Source organism: Bubalus kerabau, chromosome 13 (genome assembly GCF_029407905.1).
Source record: "Bubalus kerabau isolate K-KA32 ecotype Philippines breed swamp buffalo chromosome 13, PCC_UOA_SB_1v2, whole genome shotgun sequence".
In the NCBI taxonomy this organism is placed as follows: domain Eukaryota; kingdom Metazoa; phylum Chordata; class Mammalia; order Artiodactyla; family Bovidae; genus Bubalus; species Bubalus kerabau.
Genome location: NC_073636.1, coordinates 52,752,298 through 52,775,238, shown reverse-complemented (window position 1 = coordinate 52,775,238; position 22,941 = coordinate 52,752,298). Strand labels below are relative to the sequence as shown.

Sequence of the window (22,941 nt, the reverse complement as noted above, 5' to 3'; positions counted from 1 at the left end):
GGGAGGTTAGGGGAAGGCAGTTAGGCTAAGATTTGGGTGACGTTAGGGTGGTCCCTGCAAGCCCTGGTCGATGATGACGTGACCACTGCGCAATCTGAGTTCTGGGAACTAGGTGATGGAGCATGTTTTGAGAACGGACTGAGACCGGGCGGGGGAAAAAAAAAATGTGTTAAATGCTGCTGCTGCTGCTGCTAAGTTGCTTCAGTCGTGTCCAACTCTGTGCGACCCCAGAGACGGCAGCCCACCAGGCTCCCCCGTCCCTGGGATTCTCCAGGCAAGAACACTGGAGGCGTTGCCATTTCCTTCTCCAATGCATGCAAGTGAAAAGTGAAAGTGAAGTCGCTCAGTCGTGTCCGACTCTTAGCGACCCCATGAACTACAGCCCACCAGGCTCCTCCATCCATGGGATTTTCCAGGCAAGAGTACTGGAGTGGGGTGCTACACTAGTAGAATTTTAAATTAAAAAAATTATGTGATAGGGGAGAGTACAAATTAACTTAATAAAAAATATGTAAAATTAATGTGAAAAAATGAAAACTTTTTAAAAGAATATAAAGGATTTTTTAAGAGATAAATAAATTCAATATTGGTGCTGTGTCCCTGAATGCGAGAGACTAATAAAGTATTATAAAGATATTATATAGATGTCAGTGCTCCCCAAGTTATTCTACAGATTTAATGCAAATTTTTTGTAAGCAGTGGGGTGAGCCTTTTCTAGAGCTTAAAAAATTGCATGCATGGTTCATTTGGAAGGATGAATTCAGTAGTTGAAAAAAGTTTGAAAAACTTTTAAAAAGAACAGTAGTTGGAGGACCGTAGAAGTGGGGAGGGTATGTGACATTTGACCCTCCAGATAGTAACATATCAGAAGGTTAAAGGTATTTAGGGAGCGTGGCATTTGTGTTAGAATAGACAAAACAAGTGTTTAGAGCAGAACAGTAAGGTCAGAAACAGACCTGGGTATGCTGGGAATTTAGAATGTGATAAAAATAACATTTAAAAATCAACGAGATGCCACAAATTGGGAGCCCACGCGCTGTAACTGCTGGGCCTATGCTCTGCAACAACAGAATCCCGTGCACTGCGGCTAGAGAAAAGCCTGCGTGCTGCATCACAGAGCCCGTACACTACAATGAAGATCCAGTGCAGCCACAATAATAAATAATAAATAAAAATTAAAAAAAAATCTGGATGAGAAGGATGGAGTATTCAATGAGTGGTCCTGCAATAGTAGGCTGTTTTGGAGGAAAATATATAAAGATTGCTAATTTAGACTATGCTCAAATAATCATGAGATTATAGAATATGCATCAGTTCAGTTCAGTTGCTCAGTTGTATCCAACTCTTTGTGACCCCATGAGCTGCAGCACGCCAGGCCTCCCTGTCCAATACCAACTCCCGGAGCCTACCCAAATTCATGTCCATTGAGTGATGCCATCCAACCATCTCATCCTCTATCATCCCCTTCTCCTGCCCTCAGTCTTTCCCAGTATCAGGGTCTTTTCAAATGAGTCAGCTCTTCACATCAGGTGGCCAAGGTATTGGAGTTTCAGCTTCAACATCAGACCTTCCAATGAACACCCAGGACTGATCCCCTTTAGGATGGACTGGTTGGATCTCTTTGCAGTCCAAGGGACTCTCAAGAGTCTTCTCCAACACCACAATTCAAAAGCATCAATTCTTTGGCGCTCAGCTTTCTTTATAGTCCCAACTCTCGCATCCATACGTGACTACTGGAAAAACCATAGGCTTGACTAGATGGACCTTTGTTGGCAAAGTAATGTCTCTGCTTTTTAATATGCTAAATCAGTATGCATACTACTGAATTAACTAGACTTTTTTTTTTTTCTTGACTGTGCCACGCAGCATGCAGAGTCTTAGTTCCTCAACCATGTTAGGACTTGTGCCCCCTATAGTGGACCACTAAAGAATTCCCAGTTACACTTTTCATTCTTTAGAATATACTGAGTGATTCTTAAAATAATCCAAACACTCATGGCTGATAGACTACTCTCTAGTATACCTTGCCTTCTGCAATCAGTAGTTGAATTTATACTTTCAGGGATCAGTGTATTCTAAACCTGCCAGTTATACTTATTGTAACCTAATTAAATATTATATAAACCAATGAAATATATAAAAAGAGTTGTTTTTAAGAAAGTTAAGTTGAAGATCCTGAAAGAATTGGATAAATACGAGTCCCTTCCTCCCTTTTTCTTACTAGTCCCCCACTTTCTTACTAGTTTTGGGCATTTAATCCTTTAAAAGATTAAGGGAAAGAACCATAAAAGTCTTACTAATCCTTCTGTGCTCAATTGTTTCACAGATGTCTTAAGTTATTGAAATTTAAAATCATAGATATGTATTAGGGACATGATCTATGCAGGAAAGAAGATGTGAAGCATTAATTAGCATATCTGTACTTAAAATGCTGTGTATGAAAGTAAATGGGTTTAAGTAAAAATCAAATAATTAAGTTACATATATATATATATATTTATTTATTTTGATTACCTGCTTTACTTTGTTTTTTCATGTAACCAAACAGGCCTGGGTCCTGTCTGTGTTGGATAAAAGTTTTTACCTGTCCCTGGAAGAAATAGACGTAGTGCTTTTATATGCTTAGGCTAAAGAAAACCTTTCTCCATTGATGTCTATGAAGACTGTTGTCTTCATAGACATCAGACAGTTTCTGTAGTCATCAGACAATTTCTATGAAGAGCCAGAGAGTAAACATTCTAGATTTTGCAGTCCAAAAAGCAAAATTGAGGCTCTTATGTAGGTACTTTATAACAAGAGAGAAAATATATTTCCACAAATGAATTACCTGTGGCGGATTCATTTTGATATTTGGCAAATCTAATACAGTTATGTAAAGTTTAAAAATAAAATAAAATTAAAAAAAAAAAAAAAAAAAAAAAAAAAAAAAGAAATTCAAATATGATAGTAGTAATAATAATTACTGTTACTACTGAGTACACTTTTTGTAATATAGGTATGCTAATGAGAAAAATGGTGATACATTTTCCTTAATTGGGGTTCAGAGTTAGTGTTTCCTGTCATCAGAATTGATTGCAAATGTTCATCTGTTATTGCTGATCTATAATGAGATTTTACAAATTTCATCTTTGGAAATATCTTCACACAGATATATAGCCAATTGAAATCAGCCCACAAGCATATGGTTTTAATTGAGCATATTAATCCATTGGGAAACATTTGTAGAATTATATTGTAGTTTTCTCTTAGTATTTGCCTTTTAGTGTATCATTACATTGTAGATTAATTACTTTCAATTGAAGGTTCGATGTCAGTGCCATAATTGCACTGTTAAATAGATTTTGAGACATGGAAATTTTCTTTGCACTTGCCTTAAAGTCTTAAAAATGCTTCCAGAATTATAATTTAATCTAAAATACGTATTCACTGCAAATTTATTGAGAATTGAGATCTCACTTTTTGTTTTAACTTTTTGACAGCACTGGAAGTATATAAAACAGCTTGACATTACTTACGATTTGAATAATAGTTTTTGTCTAAATGAATTAACTACAGTTTAGATTTCACATGTAAGTCCAGTTCTGCCCTATAATGTTAGGTTGATTTTATTAAATATTATAAAACCTGCAACAGAAGCTAAGTTTCAAAGCCATCAGTGATAATAGTGACTGAAAAGGTCTTAGTGTTCTGAAACTGGAATCTCAGCCCCGAGCTTTAAAAAAATTTTATCACAGTAAAACTTTACAGTTGCTAAGCCATAAAACTCCTACATGAGCAGGCAAGACAGGTTATTCTGCTCCTGTTGCTGACAGTGATTTAGCCCATGACAGCGAATTAAGTTCATCATTGACACTATTGGTTCCTTCAGTAACATGATGCTGCTGCTGCTAAGTCACTTCAGTCGTGTCCGACTCTGCGTGACCCCATAGACGGCAGCCCACCAGCCTCCCCCGTCCCTGGGATTCTCCAGGCAAGAACACTGGAGTGGGTTGCCATTTCCTTCTCCAATGCATGCAAGTGAAAAGTGAAAGTGAAGTCGCTCAGTCGTGTCCAACTCTTAGCGACCCCGTGGACTGCAGCCCACCAGGCTCCTCCATCCATGGGATTTTCCAGGCAAGAGTACTGGAGTGGGGTGCCATTGCCTTCTCCGAGTAACATGATAAATTTAGATATTTTCCAGAGTACCTGCTGATGAAAAATAATAAACAACCACCTTATATCTTCACAAGCTTTCTAAGTTATCCAGCTAAGCCTTTTTCTACTCCATATATATTTTTACAAGCATCATCAGTTATAACTCATCTTTCTATTTCAGCTTGTTCCAAATTAGTATTTCCTCAGTTTCTCACCACACAGACTATTCACAGAAGCTAATCCTTCAAATACTTTAAACTTGGCATTAATTCCTTGAGTAAACAACAGCAACTGAGCTGTATTAGCAACATCTAACTCATCAACGGACAGGGTAATTTACTTGAAATCATTTGTGTTAAAAAAAGATGACAAATTTTATTACCATTGTCTTCAACCTTTGGAGCAGCTGGTTTTGCTGAAAGGCTAATAATAATCTCAAGCTTAGTTTCTCTGAATACATTTCTTGAGCTCCGGCAGTCAAGCATTATTTTATTTTGCTTTTATTTTTGGTCATGCCAGTTGGCTTGCAGAACCTTAGTTTCCCGACCAGGGATCAAACCAGGACCCCAGCAGTGGAGGCACAGAATCCTAACCACCAGACCACCAGGGAACTCCTAGGTGCTTTTTACTAACTCAAAATTAGCAAATTACTTTCCTTGCTTGGCTAACAAATGAGCTTCTTGGAAATTTACTTTTGTTGCAGCGTAATTTTTTTTTTTTATATACTCCTTTCCTTTCTTTCTTCCAGAAATTCTGCTGTGATGAGATATTCTACTTCAGATTTTCTACTTTTTTTGACCGTTGCTTTCCTGTGAATTGGGAATATTGAGATGACTACTTAGTCTGGTAATGTTTATATATATTGACTTCTTCTACCACAAGCTGTAGTGTCATTGCATGATAAACAATGTTTTCTCATCTGACTTGATAGCAAAATAATCCACACTGTCCACTGTGCGTTGAAAAGAGTCAACTTTTCTCTTTTCTTGTTTTAACTTGACAGCTATCTACTGGTAATTAAAAAAAGGAAAAAAATCTATCACAGTATGCCAATATGGGTGTGTGACACTCAAAATGCTGTTGACTTGTAACCTGGTCACTGTGATTTGTGGTACACTGAACAGCAGTGTGAAGCTCTGAGCACCACATATACAAGGAGCTACTTGATTCTGCTGTTGTAATGATGAAGCTAGCCATACATAGCCAACATATAAATGAATGAGTACAACTGCATTTGATATTATTTGTGGACACTGGAGTTTGAATTTCATATAGTTTTCATATCATTAAATAGTACTCTATTTTTTCTAAACATTAAAAAATGTAAAAATGTTTCTTAACTTGCAGAACTTACTAAAATCAGATAGTTTACTCATCTTTATTTAAGGTAAGGCATTACACATGGCCAAAATCAAGAAGGAAAAGGTTGCATAAAATGTGACTGCTTGAAAAGATAATATAAGCAAAACTAGATGATGAACTGCAAATTTTTGCAACAGTGTGTCAGGAAAGGGTTAATATCATCCTAGTATGAAAGAGTAGCTACAGAAAAGAAACAGACCAATACTCTATTAGAAAAAATGGGCAAAGATGGTTTACCAAATAAATACAAATGTCAGTACCTGTGTGAACTGTTGATCCAATACTGAACCAGTATTGGAAGGCAAATGAAAACATGGCAGGCTTTTCACTTTTCACTTAATACAACTTGAATATTGCTTGAGACTTTTACAGGAAGCAAATACTACTACATTTGTCAATGTTTAAAAACCAGCAAGCTAGTAAACAAAAATTTTCTTACAATTTTTGAATTGCTGCTTGTTTTTCTGGTCCCTAAGTTTTCTTAACATGACCAGCGATAATGTTTACTAACAGTTACTGACCGCTTCCTGGGTTGCCAGGCAATCTTCGATTCACCTCATGCAGGATAGATACTGTTAAGAGCGTGGGAAAGAGGAGCCGGGGAAGGTTAAATAATTTGTTCAGAGCTACACAGGGAGTGAGGGAGGCAGGGTTGTGAGCCCAACAAATCTGCCTACAGAGATACCTTCTTTACTACCAAGCCATGCTGATGGTGTCACTTGACTCTGCTGATAAGGAATCTCCACATTTGTAAACAACTGCATAGTATGTAGTAATAATTCTTTTCTGTTTTCTCCATAGTGATTATCATGCTCTAAAATTACCTTGTCCGTCTACTACTTGTTTATTTGTTCATCACTTGAGTCTCATTTACCACACTATTAAAACAGAAGTTGCTTGTGATAGGTGCTGGTGAAACATCCATGATTAAGGCCCTATAGTAAAAGAATATTTATACCTGTCTCTGACATACAGTAGGAACTCCAGAAATATTTGTCTAACAAGTTAAAGTTAAGGACAAATTGTGGCAACTGGAACTTTCCATAATTATATCCCCTTCTGTCCCTCAGAAAGTATTAACAAGGTTTACAAGTGAAAGCATATTTAACATCAGTTAATATTAAGGTATCGCATGGACCATAGCCTTGTCTAACTCAGTGAAACTATGAGCCATGCCGTGTAGGGCGACCCAAGATGGACGGGTCATGGTGGAGAGTTCTGACAAAATGTGGTCCACTGGAGAAAGGAATGGCAAACCACTTCAGTATTCCTGCCTTGAGAACCCCATGAACAGTATGAAAAAACAAAAAGATAGGACACTGAAAGATGAACTCCTCAGGTCGGTAGGTGCTACTGGAGATCAGTGGAGAAATAACTCCAGAAATAATGAAGAGACAGAGCCATAGCAAAAACAACACCCAGTTGTGAATGTGACTGGTGATGGAAGCACGATCTGATGCTGTAAAGAGCAATATTGCATAGGAACCTGGAATGTTAGGTCCATGAATCAAGGCAAATTGCAGTTGATCAAACAGATGGCAAGAGTGAACGTCAACATTTTAGGAATCAGCGAACTAAAATGGACTGGAATGGGTGAATTTAACGCAGATAACCATTATATCTACTACTGTGGGCAAGAATCCCTTAGAAGAAATCAAATAGCCATCATAGTCAACAAAAGAGTCCGAAATGCAGTACTTGGATGCAGTCTCAAAAACGACAGAATTATCTCTGTTCATTTCCAAGGAAAACCATTCACTATCACGGTAATCCAAGTCTATGCCCTGACCAGTAATGCTAAAGAAGCTGAAGTTGAACTGTTCTCTGAAGACCTACAAGACCTTCTAGAATTAACATCCAAAAAAGATGTCCTTTTCATTATAGGGGACTGGAATCCAAAATTAGGAAGTGAAGAAACACCTGGAGTAACAGGCAAATTTGGCCTTGGAGTAAAGGGCAAAGGCTAATAGAGTTTTGCCAAGAGAACACACTGGTCATAGCAAACACCCTCTTCCAATAACACAAGACTCTACACACGGACATCACCAGATGGTCAACACTGAAATCAAATTGATTATATCCTTTGCGCCAAAGATGGAGAAGCTCTGTATAGTCAGCAAAAACAAGACCGGGAGCTGACTGTGGTTCAGATCATGAACTCCTTATTGCCAAATTCAGACTTAAATTGAAGAAAGTAGGGAAAACCACTAGACCATTCAGGTATGACCTAAATCAAATCCCTTATGATTATACAGTGGAAGTGACAAATAGATTTAAGGGACTAGATCTGATAGAGTGCCTGATGAACTATGGACTGAGGTTCGTGACACTGTACAGGAGACAGGGAGCACGACCATCCCCAAGGAAAAAAAAAATGCAAAAAGGCAAAGTGGCTGTGTGAGGAGACCTTACAAATAGTTGTGAAAAGAAGCAAAAAGCAAAGGAGAAAAGGAAAGATATCCCCATTTGAATGCAGAGTTCCAAAGAATAGCAAGGAGAGATAAGAAAGCCTTCCTCAGTGATCACTGCAAAGAAATAGAGGAAAACAACAGAATGGGAAAGACTAGAGATCTCTTCGAGAAAATTAGACATACCAAGGGAACATTTATTGCACAGATGGACTCGATAAAGGACAGAAATTCTAGGGACCTGACAGAAGCAGAAGAAATTAAGAAGAGGTGGCAAGAATGCACAGAAGAACTGTACAAAAGAGATCTTCACAACCAAGATAATCACGACGGTGTGATCACTCACCTAAAGCCAGACATCCTGGAATGTGAAGTCAAGTGGGCCTTAGAAAGCATGACTACAAACAAAGCTAGTGGAGGTGATGGAATTCCAGTTGAGCTATTTCAAATCCTGGAAGATGATGCTGTGAAAGTGCTGCACTCAATATGCCAGCAAATTTGGAAAACTCAGCAATGGCCACAGAACTGGAAAAGGTCAGTTTTCATTCTAATCCCAAAGAAAGGCAATGCCAAAGAATGCTTTAACTACCACACAGTTGCACTCATCTCACATGCTAGTAAAGTAATGCTCAAAATTCTCCAAGCCATGTTTCAGCAGTGCATGAACCATGAACTTCCACATGTTCAAGCTGGTTTTAGAAAAGGTGGAAGAACCAGAGATCAAATTGCCAACATCCGCTGGATTATGGAAAAAGCAGGAGAGTTCCAGAAAAACATCTATTTCTGCTTCATTGACTATGCCAAAGCCTTTGACTGTGTGGATCACAATAAACTGTGGAAAATTCTGAAAGAGATGAGAATAGAATACCAAATCACCTGACCTGCCTCCTGAGAAATCTGTATGCAGATCAGGAAGCAACAGTTAGAACTGCACATGGAACAACAGACTGATTCCAAATAGGAAAAGGAGTACATCAAGGCTGTATATTGTCACCCTGCTTATTTAACTTACATGCAGAGTACATCATGAGAAACACTGGGCTGGAGGGAGCACAAGCTGGATTCAAGATTGCCGGGAGAAATATCAATAACCTCAGATATGCAGATGACACCACCCTTATGGCAGAAAGTGAAGAACAGCTAAAGGGCCTCTTGATGAAAGTGAAAGAGGAGAGTGAAAAAGTTGGCTTAAAGCTCAACATTCAGAAAACGAAGATCATGGCTTCCAGTCCCATGACTTCATGGCAAATAGATGGGGAAACAGTGTCAGACTTTATTTTTTTGGGCTCCAAAATCACTGCAGATGGTGATTGCAGCCATGAAATTAAAAGATGCTTACTCCTTGGAAGGAAAGTTATGACCAACCTAGACAGCATATTAAAAAGCAGAGACATTACTTTGCCAGCAAAGGTCCGTCTAGTCAAGGCTATGATTTTTCCAGTAGTTATGTATGGATTTGAGAGGTGGACTATAAAGAAAGCTGAACGCCAAAGAATTGATGCTTTTGAACTGTGGTGTTGGAGAAGACTCTTGCTAGTCCCTTGGACTGCAAGGAGATCCAACCAGTCCATCCTAAAGGAGGTCAGTCCTGGGTGTTCATTGGAAGGTCTGATGTTGAAGTTGAAACTCCAATACTTTGGCCACCTGATGTGAAGAGCTGACTCATTTGAAAAACGCTGATACTGGGAAACATTGAGGGCAGGAGAAAAAGGGGATGACAGTGGATGAGATGGTTGGATGGCATCACTGACTCAATGGATGTGGGTTTGGGTGGACTCTGGAGTTGGTGATGGACAGGGAGGCCTGGCATGCTGTGGTTCATGGGATCACAAAGAGTTGGACACAACTGAGCGACTGAACTGAACTGAATGGTGTTTCTCAAAGAGCAGAAAGTTGTAATTTTGATGAAGTTCAAATTATCACTTGAAAAAATATCTATTTATTTATTTTGGCTGCGCTGGGTCTTCGTTGCTACACGTGGGCTTTCTCTAGTTGCTGCGAGCTGGGGCTACTCTAGTTGCCATACAAGGGCTTCTCATTGTGATGACTTCTATTGTTGCAAGGCTTAGGCTCTAGGCATTCGGGCTTTAGTAGTTGTGGTGCATGGCTTCAGTAGTTGCCGCTTGTGGTCTCCAGAGTACAAGCTCATTAGTTGTGGCACGTGGGCTCAATTGCCGCGAAGCATGTAGGATCTTTCCAGACCAGGGATCGAACCAGTGTCCTTGTATTGCAAGTTGAATTCTTAACCACTGAACCACCAGGGAAGCCACAGATTAATTACTTTTTTTTTTAATGATTCATGCTTTTTGTGTCCAATCTAAGAAGTCTTCGTCTATCTTTGGTTGACAGAACCCTAAAAAGACCCCTGATGACCCACACTTGTATAGAATTTCTTCTCTTGAATGTGTACTGGACCTGTGAATTTGCTGAAATTTTATTTCGGTGCTTAATGTTACACTACATTACAAAAGAGATATTAAAGATGTGATCAAGTTACTAATAAAGCGACTTTGAGTCAGCAAAAAGGGAGATTATGCAGAAGGGCCTATCTTAAAATTTGGGTCCAGAGTCAGAGCAAGAAAGAATCGGGTAAGTTAAAACATGAGAAGAATTGAATTAGAGGGAGATTTTTCCATTGCTGGCTTTGAAGATGAAAGAGTCCATATGACAAGAATTGCAGATGACCTCTAACAGCTGAGAATGGCCCTTGTGAGATAGGAGGGAAGCGCGCAGGGTCCAACTGTTAAAGAATGACACAGCCATTGAGGATATGACAAAAACTATTTAGAACCAACTAAGCTCAAGATGGTGTAAGATGACTTACAGTAGACCTTGAACCTCATTATATGCTCATTATAATGTATTACGCTAAATAACACACCCAACCAGTACCAGGACAGATCGAAGGCTGGCCATAAAAGGCCAAAAAGTGGGCAGTGGCCCAATTCCTGGAAATCCCTACTCCCCCCTCCCCCAATAGTTGGTGTTACCTAGCCCATAAAAACTAACCACTCTTATCTCACCTTCACTTTCTGTCTATGGAATGTAGCCTTCTGATAACAAGCCCATATTCTATCTGTGGGGTGTGATTCTCCCTGAATAAATCTGTTTTCACTCTGCTTCTGACTTACTGTTAAATTCTTCCCTGTACAAAGCCAAGGACTCTCACTTAGCGGCCTATCCCAGTAACTCTCCCCTAAGACCTAGGATGTGACCATTCTCTCATGCCTCCTTCTGCCACAGTTGAATAAGAAGTAACAAAGAAATAGGGCCCATTGTCCTACAGCTGCAAGGAACTGAATTTTACCACAATTATGTGCACTTGAAAGAGGTTTATTTGAAGATAAAAAAAGATAAGATTGTGTGCTTTAAAGATTGAGTTTAATATACGGAAATATTGGGTGTCATCCAAAATATAAAATTACTTTTACATATTCATTTATTAATTTTCAGTTTTAAATGACAGCTTCCTCTTTTAAAAAACATCAGGAGCGTGGTTTTCTTGTCTGTTTCCTGAGGAAGCGAAAAGGCAGAAACTTGGTGAATAGCAAGACCATTGGTTGCTATAGTAAGCATGGGACTTCCTGACAATGGCTCTATTAACAGTAGGAAATGGAACCATGGGAGTGTTCTAATTTGCCATAAGATTTTGTTTCCCATCTTTAGAGTAAGAGGTTCTGCTATATACAAGGAATTGACTCTTCCAGTTTATTTATTTAGTCAGACAGTGATTAGAAGGCCTCACTGTCTGTGTACATTGCACCATACTTAGGAGTTTTGTAATTATATGACAAGTATGAAAACATTTCAAATAGAGCTTTGAAACTTTCCTTCTGAAGGAAGCTTTTTCTCCAGTGGATATTGATATACCTTGGTTATAGGCCCTATTCAACCAGTGGTGAGAGCATAGATTTTGGAATCATGTGTGCCTGGGTTGGAGAAGGAAACCGCAACCCACTCCAGTATTCTGCCTGAAAAATTCCATGGACAGAGGAGCCTGTTGGGCTATAGTCCATAGGGTGATAGGGTCAGACATGACTTAGCGACTAAAGCAACATACCTCAGTTTGAGTCTTAGTCTTGTCACCTACTAGTTGTTTGACTATGGACAAGTTATTTAACTGTTCTGTGCCAGTTTCTTCATCTGCAAAATGAAGCATCTATTTTCTGTGCTTGTTTGAAGATATGTTAAATACTGTGCATCATATGCCTTGATACAGTGCCTAACACATACATACTAAGCGTTAACAAATGGTTATTACAATCTTTGTTGGGCTGCTGTTTTTTTAGATGTGTCTGGTTATGTCTTTTTTTTTTTTTTTTTTTACTATGCCTTGTTTTTCTTTCTTTAATTGAATGACTTTGAAGATGTGATTACGGTTGAAGGTGCCACTTAGAAAGGAGAGATGTGTAGAAGGCGTAAAGGCTGCTCATAGACCCAACTGTAGTGCTAACTAGCCACTGTATTGGCATCTCAAATTCATTGTTTCAAGATGCATACAGCATTTCAAGGCCTTGGAAAGCACAAAGAGCACCCAGAAAACAAATGGAGCAGTTACTGGAGCATTGAATAAAGATCATTATTATTTGTACTTAATAAACATGTTCCACGTTTGCCTGAGCATTTAGATAATGCATTTTAAAATTGGCTGTTTTTCTTTTTCCTTTAAATGTTACTGTTAAGTTCAAGAACGAGCCAAACTAAAAAGAAACTGTTGTCTTAGAACAGACCTGTTTCTTACCTTCAAGGATCTTACTGTCAGTTGAAGGAGGCCATAAACACTTAGAATAGTGTGTGACAAGTACTTTACTAGAGGTAAGGACTGACTCTCCTGACTAAGGGAGAAGAAGGAGTTGGGACACCTAGGATCTCTGGCTTTGGTAAAGGGGAGACCAGAGCTTGCAAACTGATAGTTTTTCCACAGCCCACAAACTACGAGTTGTTTTAACATCCTTAAATGGTTGGGAAAAGTCAAATCAAAAGAAGAATGATACTTGATGACATATGGATATTATGTAAAATTCAAATTTCAGTTTTCTGAAATGAAATTGAACTATAGCTACAGTTAACCTTTTGTCTGTTGCAGCTTTTATGCTAAAACAGCCGAGCTGAGTAACTGTGACAGAGGCTGTATGACCTCCAAAGCCAAATGTTTACTGTGTGGCTCTTCACAGAAAAAGTTTGCTGATTCCTGGGATAGATGGTGATTTTTATCTACTATTGTTCAGTCACTAAGTTGTGTGCAACTCTTATGACACCATGGCCTACAGCACACAAGTCTTTCCTGTCCTTTACTGTGTCCTGGATTTGCTCAAATTCATGTCCATTGAGGTGGTGATGCCATCCAGCCATCTCATCCTCTGGCACCCTCTTCTCCTCTTGCCCTTAGTCTTTCTCAGCATCAGGTTCTTTTCCAGTGAGTTGGCTTTTCACATCAGATGGCCAAAGTATTGGAGCTTAAGCATTGTTCCTTCCAATAAATATTCAGGGTTGATTTCCTTTAGGATTGACTGGTTTGGTCTCCATGCTCCTGGACTCTTGACCAGGGGATGGTCAAGAGTCTTTTCCAGCACCACAGTTTGAAAGCATCAATTTTTCAGTGCTTAGCCTTCTTTATAGTCCAACTCTCACATCCATACATGACTACTGGAAAAACCATAGCTTTAACTATATGGACCTTTGTTGGCAAATTGATGTCTTTGCTTTATAATATGCTTAGGCTGGGTTTGTCATAGCTTTTCTTCCATGGAGCAAGCATCACCATGATCTTAGTTTTTTAAATGTTGAATTCATCACCATGATCTTAGTTTTTTGAATTTTAAGCCAGCCTTTTCATTCTCCTCTTTCACCTTCATCAAGAGGCTCTTTAGTTCCTCTTTGCTTTCTGCTATTAGGGTGGTATCACCTGCATTTCTGAGCTGCTTGATATTTCTCCCAGTAATGTTGATTCCAGCTTGTTGATTCTGGTTGAGTAATGATGGGACTTGTGGCAGTGGTCAGATTCACAATTTGGTGATAAAAATAAGGATTGTGAAATCTTCTTTGAAGATTGTTTTTGACTGTTTATCAAGAGGAGTTCCTGTGGAGACAAAGTGAGAGTGTATGTCAAAGGGTAGGAAGTAGAGGAGGAGGGACACTAAGTGTACTATTGAGAAGATTGGCAGGGAAGGAAAGGAGAGAAAGTGATAGCTGGGAATGGAAGGCATTAGAGATTTCATTTGAAAGGTTCTTTAAGATGTTAAAGGCTTGTGTCTATTCATGCACTGAGGGAGTCAGCACTTGCTAACTGCCTGGAATGTTGTTATTAGATGCCACCATTCAATTTTTCATAGAAAGAGATACATTTTGAACAGTTTTGGGATAATCTTACTTTACCCTTTTTGGAATTGTATGTTTAATGTGGTTCCTACATTTAGACATATTACCCCTTTAGCTGGAAAGAGAAATGGACATCAGTCAGTTCAGTTCAGTCGCTCAATTGTGTCCAACTCTTTGCGACCCCATGAATTGCAGCACGCCAGGCCTCCCTGTCCATCACCAACTCCCAGAGTTCACCCAAACTCATGTCCATCGAGTCAGTGATGCCATCCAGCCATCTCATCCTCTGTCGTCCCCTTCTCCTCCTGCCCTCAATCCCTCCCAGCATCAGAGTCTTTTCCAATGAGTCAACTCTTTGCATGAGGTGGCCAAAGTATTGGAGTTGCAACTTTAGCATCAGTCCTTCCAAAGAACACCCAGGACTGATGTCCTTTAGAATGGACTGGTTGGATCTCCTTGCAGTCCAAGGGACTCTCAAGAGTCTTCTCCAACACCACAGTTCAAAAGCATCAATTCTTCAGTGCTCAGCTTTCTTCACAGTCCAACTCTCACATCCATACATGACCACTGGAAAAACCATAGCCTTGACTAGAGGGACCTTTGTTGGCAAAGTAATGTCTCTGCTTTTGAATACGCTATCTAGGTTGGTCATAACTTTTCCTTGCAAGGAGTAAACGTCTTTTAATTTCATGGCTGCAGTCACCATCTGCAGTGATTTTGGAGCCCAAAAAAACAAAGTCTGACACTGTTTCCCCATCTATTTGCCATGAAGTGATGGGACCAGATGTCATGATCTTACTTTTTTGAATGCTGAGCTTTAAGCCAACTTTTTCACTCTCCTCTTTCACTTTCATCAAGAGGCTTTTTAGTTCCTCTTCACTTTCTGCCATAAGGGTGGTGTCATCTGCATATCTGAGGTTATTGATATTTCTCCCAGCAATCTTAATTCCAGCTTGTGCTTCCTCCAGCCTAGTGTTTCTCATGATGTACTCTGCATTTAAGTTAAATAAGCAGGGTGACAATATACAGCCTTGATGTACTCCTTTTCCTATTTGGAACCAGTCTATTGTTGCATGTCCAGTTCTAACTGTTGCTTCCTGACCTGCATATAGGTTTCTCAAGAGGCAGGTCAGGTGGTCTGGGATTCCCATCTTTTTCAGAATTTTCCACAGTTTATTGTGATCCACACAGTCAAAGGCTTTGGCATAGTCAATGAAGCAGAAATAGATGTTTTTCTGGAACTCTCTTCCTTTTTCTATGATCCAGCAGATGTTGGCAATTTGATCTCTGATTCCTATGCCTTTTCTAAAACCAGCTTGAACATCTGGAAGTTCACAGTTCACATATTGCTGAAGCCTGGCTTGGAGAATTTTGAGCATTACTTTACTAGCGTGTAAGATGAGTGCAGTTGTGCGGTAGTTTGAGCATTCTTTGGACATAAGGCATTGAGAAACAAGGCCAACAAATGTTCTTCCCTCATCCTATCTGGGGCATTGATCTCATCTATGAAAACATGAGGGTGAATGAACAGGCTCCATTGTCTCTTCTGAAAGTCTTTATAAACAAATGAGGAACCTATGAAAAGTCTGTGAAGCCCAGTGCCTGATCTTTTAGTTCCTTGGTACCTGGGCATATGCTTTTTTTTTTTTAAGAACACCAGCAATTTGTTTATGACTCACTAATTAGTGAATTTTGGGGCACAATGTGTACAAAATACACCATTTTATCATTAGAATATTTCCTTAGGAGCAGAATTAGGTATGGCATCTTCTAATGGTTTTATTATTATGTATAAGTAATAGATGGTGGTTAAGGAATACTTTCCTGGTGGCTCAGATGGTGAAGAATCTGCCTGTAGTGCAGGGAAACCAGTTCAGTCCCTGGGTTGGGAAGATCCCCTGGAGAAGGAAATGGCTACCCACTCCAGTATTCTTGGCTGGAGAATTCCATGGACAGAGGAACTTGACGGGCTACCGTCCATGGGGTCACACAGAGTTGGACATGACTGAGCAACTAACACTAATAAGGAATACATAAATAGTACAGAGGTCTCACCATTGTTAACATTTTAGTTTATTTAATTGGGAGTCGTATTTTTCCCCAGTGGTTTTTGTCACTCCATCAGTGTTAATAGTATACTTAATATATGTGCCAATTGGGTTCTCCAGTAATTAGATTGAGATGGAGTAGGAGAGCAAGGGGCTTTTTGAGGAGTAATGCCTGTGAAGTGGCAGAACAGATTAGGTTGGGCATGGGAGGCCATCAGAATGCAGTGCACACCTGACCAAATCTGTCAGCCCAGATTGCCAAATTGACTGGTTGGAAAGGTCTAGGCCATTGTACCACCCCACATTGTCCACTCATTGGCCAGGGACAGTCCTGAGGAAAGGGTACCCTCTATTTGAAAGCTAAGGTGAATTCTAAAGGGATTAACAGCAGGAAGCTGTCAGCTAACCAGTCTCCACAACTAAATAAGAAGTCCCTTCTTGAAGAGGGTTCTGAGCAGTAAAGCTTTGTGTCTGTCCTGGTCACATCAGTAGGGTGGCTACTATCAAACAAACCAGAAAACAAGTGTTGGTGAGGATGTGGGGAAATTAGAACATTGTGCACTGTTGGTGGGAATGTAAAGTGGTATATAGCAGCTATGGAAAATGGTTTGGAGATATTTTTAAAAATTAAACATATAATTACTACATGATTCAGTAATTCTGCTACTAGTATATGCCCAAAAGAATTGAAAGTGATCCCAAAAGCTCAGCTTCTCTGTACACTGGTGCCGAAATTTTGGGTAAAGTAGTAAAGGGTAGCTTTGTTATTTTGCCAGGGAAAGGGGCCCATAGTGGGCTAATGCCCTTAAAACCATGTGTCCCAACTTGAGGAAGATAGTGAGAAGTTTTATAATAATTGTTTAAAGAGGGCATGATCAACTTGTGGACATTCTTCTGATGGGTTCAGTCAGTTCAGCTCAGTGATGTCCAACTCTTTGCAACCTTGTGGACTGAAGCATGCCAGGCCTCCCTGTCCCATCACCAACTCCTGGAGTTTACTTAAACTCATGGCCATTGAGTTGGTGATGCCTTCCAACCATCTCATCCTCTGTCATCCCCTTCTCTTGACTTCAGCCTTTCCCAGCATCAGGGTCTTTTCCAGTGAGTCAGTACTTTGCATCAGTGACCAAAGTATTGGAGTTTCAGCTTCAGCATCAGTCCTTCCAATGAATATTCAGGACTGATTTCCTTTAGGATGGACTGGTTGTATCTCCTTGCAGTCCAAGGGACTCTCAAGAGTCTTCTCCAACACCACAGTTCGAAAGCATCAATTCTTCAGCACTCAGCTTTCTTTATAGTCCAACTCTTACATCCAAACATGACTACTGGAAAAACCATAGCCTTGACTAGACAGACCTTTGTTGGCAAAGTAATGTCTCTGCTTTTTAATATGTTGTCTAGGTTTGTCATAGCTTTTCTTCCTAAGAGCAAGCGTCTTTTAATTTAACAGTTGCAATAACCATCTGCAGTGATTTTTGGAGCCCCCAAAAATAGTCTCTCACTGTTTCCATTGTTACCCCATCTATTTGCCATGAAGTCATGGGACCGTATGCCATGATCTTAGTTTTCTGAATGTTGAGTTTTAAGCCAACTTTTTCACTCTTCTTTTTCACTTTCATCAAGAGGCTCTTAAGTTCTTCTTTGCTTTCTGCCATAAGGGTGGTGTCATCTGCATATCTGAGGTTGTTGATATTTCTCCCAGCAATCTTGGAGTCAGACACGAATGAGGGACTGGGCTGAACTGATCTTGATTCCAGCTTGTGCTTCATCCAGCCCGGCATTTCTCATGATATACTCTGCATATAAGTTAAATAAGCAGGGTGACAATATGCAGCCTTGATGTACTCCTTTCCCTATTGGAAAACAGTCTGTAGTTCCATGTACAGTTCTAACTGTTGCTTCTTGACCTGCATACAGATTTCTCAGGAGGCAGGTAAGGTGGTCTGGTATGCCCATCTCAAATTTTCCACACAGTCAAAGGCTTTGGCATAGTCAACAAAGCAGAAGTAGATGTTTTTCTGGAACTCTCTTGCTTTTTCAATGATCCAACAGATGTTGGCAATTTGATCTCTGGTTCCTCTGGAAAAGGTCAGTTTTCATTCCTATCCCAAAGAAAGGCAATGCCAAAGAATGTTCAGACTACTGCACAATTGCACTCATCTCACACACTAGCAAAGTAAAAACGCTCAAAATTCTCCAAGCCAGGCTTCATTAGTACATGAACTGTGAACTTCCAGCTGTTGAAGCTGGAGTTAGAAAAGGCAGAGAATATTGAATGCAGACTCTATAGTGTTTTTCCAAGGGAGAAAACTGAGGCTTAAGGAGGTTTATAGATTTGGCTTGGGACACTTAGCTAGACACTTAGGTTGCAGAGGTTAGACCCGAGAGTGTTTTTGACCAATGCTTGGGTTTTCAGCTTTGGCCTTTGGGGATAATTCTTTGTTTTGGAAGGGCCATCCTATGATTTGTTAATCAAAACTGTCTTCAGACATTGCCAAATGTCCCCTATCGGAACGTTATGGTACATAAATACCCCTACCATGGAATAATCCAGGTTTTTTGGACAAGGGAGGAGAGTTCCATCCTATCTTCTACAGTAAGGACCTAAGATATTGTTGAATTCAGTTCTCATGAGCTCGTCAGTGATCTGAATTAACTATTTAAGATGAAGTTTTGTGCTGTGGCTCCTGGAATGTTCATTACAACTCTGTGAGATATCTTGGTAGAGTGTACCCTCTCCCCCAGAACAACCAGTGCTCTTTAAATAGGGCTGTTTCATCTTTCTAAAGATTTTTTTTTCTTTAGTTGCAGGTGGCACAACTGAAAAAATTTTTAATGGAATTCCAATGAGTGTTGATGGATGATGCAGTTCAAGTAGCTAAAGAGGTAAAACCTGAAGTACAAGGAAACATTTGTCACCCAAATTATTGTCTTCACAAAATATAGCTAAAATCAGATTTTCTCCCACTCCCATTTAATTTCCAAGCTATAAGAGTAGGTTTTTTTTTTTCTTTACAGACTATTTTTATTTATTTATTTGGCTGTGTCAAGTCTGCGTTGCGGCATGCGGGCTCTTGAGTTGCAGCATGAGAACTAGTTGTGGCCTGTGGGATCTAGCTTCTCCACTAGGGATCGAACCCAGGCCCCCTGCATTGGGAACACAGAGTCTTAGCCACTGGATCACTGGGGAAGTCCCAAGAGTAGGTTTTTTGGTTTTTTTAATGCTTAAAAATATTATAATTTTCATCGGTTAAGACACTGGTTCTCAACCGGGTCATGAATCAGGATCACTTAAAGAGCTTTAAGAAATAAAAGACCAAAGTCTGTACCCTGCTGTCCTGCCCTTGTTGAATCAAAGTTTCTGTGGGTAGAGCAGAGATGATCCTGATGTCAACTACAAATTGGCACTTGTCATTTGCCTCTGCAAGGATCAAATTACAAGTTGTGACCACTGACCTTCAACCCCACCCTGAAAGGATTCAGGGTGGAGATCAGGAATGAGGTACTCTGTGCTCTGGGAAAAACCTGCAGAACAGGCCTTCAGATAGTTAGATATTTTCAGGAGAAGATTTTATGAGCCCACTTCTTGCATCTCCTCATATCTAGAAAAGCACTAAAATCTTTCATGGTGACATGTGCTCCTCGTGACTAGCAGTCACCTTTACGAGACTGGCAGCAACGTTCTGCAGAAATGTGTGCTTGATTGCATGTATTCTGCCTTCACCAAAATCACATAATACGCTGACCTTCCTACCACCTCTTCAGAAGGGTTTCTCAGAGCTGTCTGAATTGCTGCCTCCTAGGTTATAGTTGGCATTTTACTCCAAATAAAACTTAACTCACAACTCACATTGTGCATTTTTTTTTAGTTGAAATTGATATGGATCCTTGTTGAAGAGCTGATCCACTGAGAGTTTCAAAGAATTCAGTACTCAGTCTGTGTAGCATTAAACAACAATTTGTATTAAAAAGGAAAAGCAGAATTTCATTATCAACTTACCATCATTCTAAGTTTTAAACAGCAGTGTAAACCAACACTACAGTTTTGGAAAATCATTGAGTATTTTCTACAAGCTAAATATACATGTATCCAATAATCCAGAAATTCTACCCCTAGGTATTTACCCTTGAGAAATGAAAATATATGTCTACATAAAGACTTGCATGTAAATATTCACTGTAGCTTTATTTATAATAGCAAAAAAGAAAAAAAAAGGAAATAATCAAATGTCTAAAAATGGGTGAAAAGATGAATAAATTGTGATACATTCATACAATGAAATTGTACTCAGCAATAGAAAGGAATGAACTACTGCGCAACAATATGGATGAATCTCACAGATATATATAAGAAGCCAGACACACAAAAAAGTAGATATAGTTCAGTTGCCAGGAGATACGATGATAGAAATCAGACTAGTGGTTCTTCTGGCAGGAGTTGGGAGCAGGAAAAGGTATGAGAGAGCAGCACTGAAAAGGTGTTACATGTTAAAGTATTCATATACATATTTTTTTCTTTGTTGTACAAAAATATGTAACATAAAAATTAAGCATTTAAATCAGTTTTATGTGTCAAATCATTGACATTAAATATATTTATATTGTTGTGCAGCCATCATCACCACCAACAGTCTCTAGAACTTCATCTTCCTCAACTGAAATTCTGTACCGTTTATAGCTAACTCCCCATTTCCCCTTTACCTGAATTCCTGGCAACCACATTCTGCTTTCCCTGACTGCTTTGACTACTCTAGGTACACATGTAAGTGAACCATACAGTATTTGTCATTTTGTGTCTAGCTTATTTCACTTAGTATAATCTTCAAGGTTTATTCATGTTGTAGCATGGATCAGAATTTCCATCCTTTTTAAGGCCAAATGATCTTCTACTGTGCATATATGCCACATTTTGTTTATTCATCCTTCAGTGGACATTAGGGTTGTCTATACCTTTTTGCTGTTGTGAGTAATGTTACTATGAATTGTTATTGTTATATGAATTGTTAATAACAATTGTTATTGTTCAGTCGGTAAGTCATATCCAACTTGCGACCCCATGGACGTTATACCAGCCTTCCCTGTCCTTCACTATCTTGTGAAATTTCCTCATATTCATGTCCATTGAGTTGGTGATATTATCTAACCATCTCATCCTCTGCCAACCCCTTCTCCTTTTACTTTCAATCTTTCTCAGCATCAGGGTCTTTTTCCAGTGAGTTGGCTCTTCACGTCAGGGGCCAGAGTATAGGAGCTTCAGCATCAGTCCTTCCAGTGAATATTGAGGGTTGGTTTCCTTTAGGATTGACTGGTTGGATCTCCTTGAAGTCCATGGGGCTCTCAAGAGCCGCCTTCAGCACCATAGTTCAAAAGAATCAGTTCTTTGGCACTTAGCCTTCCAGCACTTACATCTGTACATGACTACTGGAAAAAGCATAGCTTTGACTATATAGATCTTTGTTGGCAAAATGATGTCTCTGCTTTTTAATATGCTGTTTATGTTTGTCATAGCTTTTCTTCCAAGGAGCAAGCGTCTTTTAATTTCATGGCTGCAGTCACTGTCTGCAGTGATTTTGAAGTCCAAGATAAAACCTGTGACTGTTTCCACTTTTTCCCCATCTATTTGCCATGAAGTGATGGGACCAGATGCCATGGTCTTAGTTTTTTGAATGATGAGTTTTAAGCCTAAGCCCACTTTTTTACTCTCCTCTTTCACCCTCATCAAGAGGCTCTTTAGTTCCTCTTCACTTTCTGCCATTAGAGTGGTATCATCTGCATATCTGAGGTTGTTGATACTTCTCCTGACAGTGTTGATTGCAGCTTGTGATTCATCCAGCCTGGCATTTCACATGATGTACTCTGCATTTAATTTAAATAAGCAGGGTAACAATATACAGCCTTGTCATACTGCTTTCCCAGTCTTGAACCAATCTGTTGTTCCATATCTGGTTCTAGCTGTTACTTCTTGACCTGCATACAGGTTTCTCAGGAGGCATGTGAGGTTGTCCAGTACTCCCATCTCTTTAAGAATTTTCCAGCTGGTTGTGATCCACACAAAGGCCTTAGTATAGTCAATGAAGCAGAAGTAGATGTTTTTCTGGAATTGCCTTGCTTTCTCCATAATCCAGCGAACGTTAGCAGTTTGATCTCTGGTTCCTCTGCCTCTTTGAAACCTAACTTGTACACCTGGAAGGTCTGGGTTCACGTACTGCTGAAGTCTGGCTTGAAGAATTTTGAGCATAACCTTGCTAGTATGTGAGAATAGCGCAATTGTATGGTAGTTTGAACATTCTTTGGCATTACCGTTCTTTGTGATTAGAATGAAAATTGACCTTCAGTCCTGTGGCCACTGCTTAGTTTTCCAAATTTGCTGGCATATTGAGTGCAGCACTTTCACAGTATCATCTTTTAAGGAATTTAAATAGCTCAACTGGGATTTTCTTTCTGGAGTTCCTGATTTTCTTTTTTCTTGTCTTTTTTTTTTTTTTGGTCATCTTTATTATTATCCTACTGTTCCCCATGCTGTCAATCATATACATTCTAGTCTATTATTCTTGAGGTCATCTGCATGGCTATTTTCTTGTGATTTTCCTCATTGCATTTTTGAGTTGTATCCTTCCCCCTGATCTTAGATCTCAGTTTTCTTTTTTTAATTAAAAATTAAAAGCTTTTTT

The 22,941-nt window shown here is 39.4% G+C and overlaps 1 protein-coding gene and 1 non-coding gene across 7 annotated transcripts in view; both read left to right on the top strand.

The window, feature by feature from the left end:
• The window catches only part of PTPRA (protein tyrosine phosphatase receptor type A), a 172,791-nt gene that overhangs the window by 34,761 nt on the left and 115,089 nt on the right, over positions 1–22,941 (top strand). For 2 of the 6 annotated variants that reach the window (XM_055544335.1, XM_055544331.1), the window contains exon 2: positions 19,076–19,156. The exons of 1 other annotated variant lie outside the window; for it this stretch is intronic. In XM_055544335.1, the coding sequence (XP_055400310.1) occupies positions 19,127–19,156 (30 nt within the window). In that variant the 5' untranslated portion in view covers positions 19,076–19,126. Of the gene's footprint in view, positions 1–4,882; positions 4,981–19,075; positions 19,157–22,941 lie in introns of all 6 variants that reach the window. 3 more of the 6 variants (XM_055544332.1, XM_055544333.1, XM_055544337.1) reach the window with 3 other exon arrangements.
• Positions 65–147, top strand: LOC129626268 (small Cajal body-specific RNA 18). Its single transcript, XR_008701882.1, has one exon. It is a non-coding gene; the product is annotated as a small Cajal body-specific RNA 18 (non-coding RNA).